This window comes from Asparagus officinalis, chromosome 4 (genome assembly GCF_001876935.1).
Source record: "Asparagus officinalis chromosome 4, Aspof.V1, whole genome shotgun sequence".
Taxonomy (NCBI): Eukaryota; Viridiplantae; Streptophyta; class Magnoliopsida; order Asparagales; family Asparagaceae; genus Asparagus; species Asparagus officinalis.
The window spans coordinates 10,032,832-10,041,248 of record NC_033797.1 but is presented as its reverse complement, the minus strand read 5'-3'; the positions used below and the strand labels follow the sequence as shown (position 1 = coordinate 10,041,248).

The 8,417-nt window shown below is 34.9% G+C and overlaps 2 protein-coding genes across 2 annotated transcripts in view; both read right to left on the bottom strand.

The window, feature by feature from the left end:
• LOC109838165 (transcription repressor MYB6-like) overlaps nucleotides 1-2,262 on the bottom strand; it is a 2,316-nt gene extending 54 nt beyond the window's left edge. The window contains exons 1-3 of the mRNA XM_020406629.1: nucleotides 2,039-2,262; nucleotides 910-1,144; nucleotides 1-432 (exon numbers count right to left, since the gene is read on the bottom strand). The exon at nucleotides 1-432 is cut by the window's left edge and continues 54 nt beyond it. Coding sequence (XP_020262218.1) covers nucleotides 1-432; nucleotides 910-1,144; nucleotides 2,039-2,262 — 891 coding nt within the window. The remainder of the gene's footprint in view (nucleotides 433-909; nucleotides 1,145-2,038) is intronic.
• LOC109836580 (calcium-transporting ATPase 1, endoplasmic reticulum-type-like) lies at nucleotides 5,506-7,951 on the bottom strand. Its single transcript, XM_020404529.1, has 2 exons — nucleotides 6,873-7,951; nucleotides 5,506-6,270 (listed from the first exon to the last, which is right to left on the bottom strand). The coding sequence occupies exons 1-2, from the start codon at nucleotides 7,023-7,025 to the stop codon at nucleotides 6,163-6,165; spliced, it is 261 nt and encodes an 86-aa protein (XP_020260118.1). The 5' UTR covers nucleotides 7,026-7,951; the 3' UTR covers nucleotides 5,506-6,162.

Here is an 8,417-nt window from a genome sequence, read left to right as displayed (position 1 = left end):
TTGCTCCATAAAATCGAGCATGTCAACTGGAAAATCATCAAAGAAGCTATCAGGAGCCCCACCAGCAGAATGGCCTTCAATCTTCACGCCGCTCGTGCCGTCTCCCAACCCCAAAAATGGCGAATTTTCAGTTATTATCTGCAGGAAGCTCGAATTGCCCCCGAGACCCGTGCCCTCGAATTGTTGGATGAGGTGGTCAGAGCTCTCAAGAAGCAGGGGAAAGTCTAATTCAGGATTCGGCAGGTTTTCTAGCTGTAACTGCGGCGGCTCCCAGTTCAATTGTGGTTCGAGAAGTGGCATGGTTGGATTCGGCATGTAATCATCCGGCATCTGATGCGAACTTCGTTGCTCACGGTTATCGTCGTCGACGTAGGATATCTGGTTGCTTTCGACGCTTTCTTCTTCAAACGGAATCAGATCGAGAGAAGCAACCTGATCAAGATACACATTACATGTAATACTCGCGACAGAAACTTGATCACTACATGTCCTTATTGCGTGTGCTTATAAAAGAAGACAAATTAACAAAAGGAAGTTTGAACCTTGATGTGAATAACTAAAATATTTCCTTATTCATATAATAACTACCGATCAAATAAAGAGTTGTTTATGTACCTATTAGCATCTCCAACAACCGGTATGATGGGAAATGTTATTAATGTTGAACACAATGCTTAGCTACGTTCTTTTTGGAATTTTTTTTTATATGAGAGCAAAAACAAAACTTTTATCCCAAAATTAAGGATCAACTCTATGAAACTGAAGTCTTCCCCTCAATTCTTTTGAACGTTATCTCCTCCATTAGTTAATCATTATCATATCCTTTTTAGCCGCTTCTAATCAAATTCTCTGAGTCTACCGCTAGTCCAAACTGAAAGAGCAAAGATGTTGCGATTAATATACACCTACCTCAAACGTTGGTGGGTCATTGGTCAGGGGCATTTTGCTTTGATTCTTGCTAGGTTTTGATGGCAGGGGTATCTGCAGCATCCTAGCGAGTCTCTTTTGCCTTGTGCTCCAAAAATTCTTCACATCGTTATCAGTTCTCCCAGGTAAGTACGTCGCAATCCTCGCCCATTTGTTGCCGAATCTTGCTTGGAGTTCGATCACTATCCTCTCCTCCTCTGGGGTGAACTTGCATCCACTTCATACAAGGAATTTATCCGCATAGATTACTCGTAAATGAGAAAAATCGAAAAAAAAAAATTTAAAAAAATATTGACGCAGAAGATAAGTTATATAGTTTCGCAGTAACAATTCTACATTCTACGGTTTCTACCGATGAAAAATGTACACAATATTCATGGATTGTAATGATATCGACAAATAGTCAGTAATCCAAGCACAAAATTAATTTGATTACAAGAAACACGAAAACTATGAAATTACCTACTGGAATATTGTGGATTAAGAAATCAGTGGTATCAAAGTGTACAATTTTGATACAAGGTAAGTGATCATAAACTATGTAAATTCATCTTCTACTTCTGATGACTCACAGTACTAACAATTACACATTGTCGATCGGAGAAATGAAAAGACAGATGAATCCATGGATTAAAATCATACCGGAAAATACTTAATACTTTAAAAATACTTAATACTTTAAAAATCTCGATAATAAAAAAACACAACGCTAAACACTAAAATTACAAGCAATTATCTAAAAATTCAAGCATTAAGAAATCAATACTATCTCTACTTTCAACTTTGGAAGCAGCAGCAAAAAAGTCTAAAGTGTCCCTGTCAAGAACGTTTAAATCATAAATGATAATATAACATTCAAGCATTATAAAATCCATAATATCACTAGTTAGAACTCTTGAAATATATATTACTTGAAACTTCTAAGTCCACAATGTTGATATCAAATCAACAACTAACAATGTAAAATCAGTGCAAGCCTATGCTATTCTAGCATTGAAAGCACAAAGAAATCGATCAATATTTTGACCATTTCCAAAATTTTGAAGAATTACTAAAAATTTCAATTCGAAGCCTAAAGTATATTGATATCTAACTACACAAGTTGACGTACGTTTTCAGGTTGGGCTGAAGCTTATTAACCCAACGGAGGCGGCAAGACTTGCCGGTTCTCGGCAATAATCCCTTGGATCGAATGGAGCTCCAATCCCTCGGCCCGTGCCTTTGCACGTATTCTAGAAGGACCTCATCCTCTTCAGACATCCATGGCCCTTTCCTCGTTGTAGCACCGCATCGATCATTAACCCTTTTGCTACTCACTTTTGCTGCTCCTTGCATTTGTCTTAATTTGGTTGAAGAATTTATTTATTCATACTTCTTGTTGTCTGTTTACTCGATCGAGGAAATAAATGGGATGCTTATGACATCGAACACTTTATTCCCACGATTTCCTAGTATTTAGGGTGGTGGGGTTTTTAAAAATTTTCTTCTCTTCTTTTAATTATTCCTATTTTTTGTTTTTTATTTGTGTCTATTACATTCGATTTTTGAAAAACCACTAACCCCACTTCCCAATTCTCACTTCGGCTATCATGTGCACGTGTTAAAAATTTATGAATCTACTTCTTATTAACTAAAAGAGAACACTCAAAAAGCTTCTATGAATAGTAAATCTGATCTGGACCAATCAGATTATTCATAATAAAATTAATTTTAAAAATCTGCCCATTATCCACCTAACCCCACTTCTCATAAACCCACTTCTCATAACCGTGAACTACCTCCACTACTGCAACTCCCACATCTCCCAAACCACCACATATATATAGTAACCTGTTTTTATTCTCTACACCCAAATTTTCATACATAATCTCAGAAAATTTAATTCAGACTAAGTGAACAGAGGTCAAAGATGTTCGGGTAAGATTTTTCATCTTCACTTTTATATTTCAAAATATTTAAATTTAAATTAGCAGATGTTACTGTAAATTAATGAAGACCTGGTAAAATTAAAAATAGAAGAGATAGGAGACAAAAATCCAAATTATTCCAAATCTAAAAATCTAAAACTTCCAAATTTCAAAATATTTAAACTTAAATTAGTGGATGTTGCTGTAAATTTTTTAGTGTAAAATTTTGAAATATATGAAGACCTGAGAAAATTGAGTGAAAAATAAAATTAAAAATAGAAGAGAAAAGAGACCAAAATCCGAATTATTCCAAATCTAGAAATCAAGCAAAAATGATATTGATCTTACCTGATTGAATTTAGACCTCACCTAGCTTCATGAATAAGCAATTTGAGTCCATGTTGAAGTGGTCAAGGGAAAAAAACAAATGCATCTGAAACATCCGCTGTAGGAGGCAAGCTCTCAAATACTTACAGCCCCAACTTCAATTACAGTCCAAAACTCTTAGGAAATACATTTATAGTACAGCATTAACCATCAATATGCCACAACAGAGAGAATCAATCATTGAATCTACTTTCCTTTATAACTAAAGGAAAACCTTAAAATGAACAGTAAACTTTTTTATTATCCACTTATTTTGCTCTCAATTCCCCGCAACCGTCTCGCAACTTAATTCATTCAAATTGGCCACGTTGTTTAAATTCACACACGTTGCTCAACTTCCCCACTCAAATTGGCAGTTGCTCTGCTTCCACTCCTCTTCGAGAAACTCTAGGCGATCACGATCCAAGGATCGGACAAGCGCAGGCACAGGATCGTGAGGATTATCGGAAAATTCTTTCCAGGTTCGAATTCTTCGTCGAATTCTACAAAAAAGAAAGCCTTTTTGTCGTCGGTTTGTTCATGTTTATCTATTTTTGGCAACAGCTAGGGTTTAGAGCGCCGCCGAAGGAGAGCAGGTGCTGAAGAGGTACTTAGAGAAGAGGATTTTTTCGGCGATCGATGGGCGGCCGTTCACGGTGGTTTACGTTCACACGTACGTGGACCTGTCCGATAACTTTCCCGGTGTTTCGGCACTACAATCGATCTTCGAGGCGCTGCCGCCGGCTGTCCGCGATGGGATCCACGATGTCTACTTCGTTCACCCTGGGCTCCAGGCTCGCCTTTTCTTTGCCACTTTTGGAAGGTTCCTCTTCAGCGCAGGGTAAGTGAGCCACCGCCGACGCATGTTAGCCTTTTCCCCTTCAAATTTCATGGAACCGATGGCGTTCATTACCGGCGCAAACTAGCGCGTCGGCGCATGTTAGGTTTTTAAGAATTTCACGGAATCGGTGGGGTCTCGTCCCAGGACATTTTAGCGTACCATGCGCCTGATCTCACCCCCTGAAACACACGCGCTGGCGTGACCTGAGTGCGCTGTTAGTCGCCTAGAATCGAGGAGGAATATTTATCTATATTGAGCCTTACTTAGTCTACTTTTCTAGAAAAATAAAACTCAGTAATAGTATAATATAGGATAATTGATCATTAACGTTGGTTTTGTTAATAGTTGTTTGTTTTCATTTTGTAACAGACATTCACATTTCTTTCTTTATATTGTTGAAAATTTCATAATAAATAAATGAAGGATTAGTATGAATGATTTTTATTTGTTTATTTAATATTTGTTTATTTTTTTTACATCCCAATTTCTACTTTTACTCCTGCAGTTTTATTATTAAACCAAATGTGAAACTCAGTTCAACTTGCTGATGCAACTTTAGTATACACACTATATTATCTTCAACTAAAATATCGAAATTATAGTTTTGATATTTTGAATTTAAGGGGCATTTTCTGATTTTCTGCGGTGCAACATCATGTTTTCAAAGTACTGACCAAGATCTCAGAGCCCGAGAGGAGGTCATCATTGTAAGTCTATTAGTAAATTCATATTCTATGAATCTTTTTTGTGTTGAATTAAGTTGTTATAAGTCCACAAATAATGGATTATGACTCTCTTTTCTTTGTCCATAAATTTTGATTTGGAATCTTCATGGTTGTTATTTGTTTAATTCATAGATATTTGCTTAATTCATAAATTTTGATTATGGCTCTTAGTTGACAATAGATGGGAATACGAATTTATCAACACTATCATGTAATTGATTAAACACCTTCTAGAAAAAAATTAACAAATCTATCCAACAGATCAAATTTGATCATAAAGATTGTCTGTTCAAATAGTTAAATAGTATGTACAATAGGCGCTGAAGCAACATGAAACAAAAGAAATGAATTGTTTTGGCAAATGATCCACTTTGACAAAAAATTATTATTTCATAGAGCAATCCCTCATTCATCCAGTCCTCAGAATCTTACAATTTTATAACTCAATAATTGATAGTAAATAAAGATAACAAGCTATTTAATCTAACAATCCAATATATCTTTATATTATAAATGGGTTAAACTTATATTGGAAATAAGAGTTACAATATCGAAATACAATTGACAATTGATGATTACTGGAATTTTTAATTGTACTTTAGAGAAAATGGGATAATCTCATTTGATATAAACTAATTGCCTTACTATGTATCTATTCTGCAGTGCAACATCGTGTTTTTAAAGTACTGATCAAGATCTCAGAGTCCGAGAGGAGGTCATCATTGTAAGTCTATTAGCAAATTCATATTCTCTAAAATCTATCGTGTTGAATTAAGTTGTTATAATGTCCATAAACACTGGATTATGACTCTTTTCTTTGTCCATCTGAGTTAAGTTGAATTAAGTTGTTATAATGTCCATAAATACTAATCTGTGTTAAGTTGTTATAATGTCCATAAGTATGTTTAAGATAAATTTATCGTGACAAAACAAAAAATGAGATGAGGAAAAATTACGCACAAAAATAATCTGTAAGGATGCCGTGCTTAGCACGGGATGAATACTAGTTTACATTGGCTTTGAATCAATAATACTATTCTTATCCTCACTAGCTATTGTATTCATTTCTCTGCTTGACTATTCATGTTTAGGGAGGAGGGGGGAAGGAACTTCATCTCTCTTCTTGACAAATTTAGAAGATCTATCGCAACTGGCCTGCTTAATGAAAAAAAATTGTAGAGGACAAATAGATCAATTAATCCAAATCAACATGGACTTACCACAGTAGGAAAGGTATAGGCAGTTGGGATCAATTATGGAATATTAGGGATTCATGCTGATATTTATACATCATTGGAGAATCTTTCTGCGCAATGAAGCTCCTGTAATATCGAACCAGGAATCAGTGAAAAATAAATATCTATCATTAACTGAAGCATAGAAGGTAAAAATGACCTTATGAAGTTATCATATTGTTATATATTGATCTCCCTACACCAACAGCAGCAACTATAGTACTGAAATTATCATCCGCTAACACCATATCAGAAGACTCCTTAGCAACCTGCACAAAGCAAATTTTAGGGTAATAAATGTCAATGAATAAGCAGAATGAAATATGCCTCAGTTAATTTTCTTAGTATCAGTCCTTTATCAATCACAATTTAGACCAATGTGGATTGTGCCATAATATTCCCAAAATTTCTAGCTTTGAGCCTTGGGCAAATGCTAAATGTGTAATTAAGATAGACAAAGCAAATTGCATGTCTCATAATCACTATTGCACTCAATGATGTTATATTGTCCCTAGACTATCCTTATATCATTTTTCTTTGGCCTAAAAAAACTTCTTCAAGATTAAGTCCATTCCATAAAGCAAACCTAATATCAAAGTTGAAACTATATGAAAAGACTTAAATGAATACTACAATGCTGAAAAGTTACACATATGATGAAATCCCTCAACACTAATGAGAGAATAGGGAAAAAGTAATACGTGAAGAACATTTGTGAAACTTCAAGGAAATTGACACAGCTAGACCACACTACCAAATTTCATGACCATCCAAGCAAGTTTAAGACTTCAATCAAGAAGACCCTAATAGAAAGACAAGCATCTGTAGACTCCAACAGAGTAGAAAAAGACAAGGAATGCAAAGAAAGTACCTCTGTCCCAGCAATACCCATAGCAATGTAAATATCAGCCAATTTCAGTGCTAGGTCGTCATTCACCCCATCGCCTGTCATTGCAACCACTTCACCATCTTCTTTGAGCAATCCACCAACAATTGTACTGTACTTCAGTATCCAACATTTCATATAGGTTCTTCCTTTCCCAGTTTACTATCCACCAAAAGACGCTCCTTTTCTAATCCTTAGTTCATGAAACTTACATGGCACTCTAATAAGATGGATACAAGTCGGGATGCAAAAGTTTTAAGATAGGATGCTTCAAATGTAAGTCAAGAATACCAAGACTGAAGGATTGAAATAGAATATTTCAATTATCTGAAATGGAATAGCATATCTTTCTGTTAATCTAAACTAAACTCCTTTTTAGATATAGCATGAATCCCTAGGCTGCTAAGTTGAAGTCAAATTGACAAATGAACTGGACATTCTCAGTAAATTTTATGATATTTTACAGATTTAAATCAAATGAAAGATGTCATTGCACTTTTCATTGTCAAAACAGGTGATAAATGCTCACCAGCATCTTGGACCTACAGAAGCAAGCTACTCAGGCCTCCAACTTTGGCCCTAAAAATGTACGAAAATGGTCAAATATGTATCATAAAATAACCCGAAAAGGTTTCATTTGAAATAACCTCATTGGTTCATAAAGCATGCAGACTGTTCATGCTCAGGGAATTCAAAATAACTGGAATTATGATCAGCAAAAGTTTTAATCAATCAGTATGATGGTAGAATTCATCATATCAAATGTATATCGAATGTAATTTGAAGTACGACAAATTGACGAAGAAAGAGCAACTGGCTATGCTTAATGAAAATAAATTGTAGAGGACAAATAGATCAATTAATCCAAATCATTGAAGAATTAAATTGAACTTACCTCGAAATGAAATTCCATGCATTCATAGGGACCATAGACCATATTGAGAAAAAATTACAATCATAAGGGGTTGCATTTTGATGAATATTAACACTACACTTTCAATATATTTTATTTTAGAGATCTCTGTCCTCAATCTTCCCTCTTCCATTTGTAACATTCACTAATTATCTTTTAATGTAGGTAATTATTCGTGCTCAGCCATTTGCAAGGATAGGATTACGGTATGGTGTTAATTTCTTTATTTATTTTTGTCTCAAGTTTAAATTAAGTTGAATGTAAATTTTCATTGTGTTTATACAATTTAATCAAAGTATCATTATTACTGTGTTGTGTTGTGTTGTAGAAATAAGTATATATAGCATTAGAAAATAGATTTGATGCTTCAATGTTGAAATAAGAGTTTTAACATTATGATTCTCACTGTGATTGTAACAAAAAAAAAAATTAAAGGACACTAAGCACCAAACAACACGATCTGACACTAAGAACCAAACAACAAGCTCCAAATCAACAACAAGCTTTTCTATTTGCTCCATAGCATACAGCAAGCAGCTTAGCCAAGGGGGTTACATTACAAATCACGGGTTTGCACTCTACCTAACAATTCAAGCAAACATGGATGATGGTCAACA

Bases quoted from the DNA above. Each gene is read 5' to 3' on its own strand.
- LOC109836580 (XM_020404529.1), bottom strand. From the start codon at position 7,025: ATGAAATGTTGGATACTGAAGTACAGTACAATTGTTGGTGGATTGCTC. The intron at 6,271-6,872 runs GTACTTTCTTTG...TGCTTTGTGCAG, and splicing joins TGGGTATTGCTGGGACAGAG to GTTGCTAAGGAGTCTTCTGA.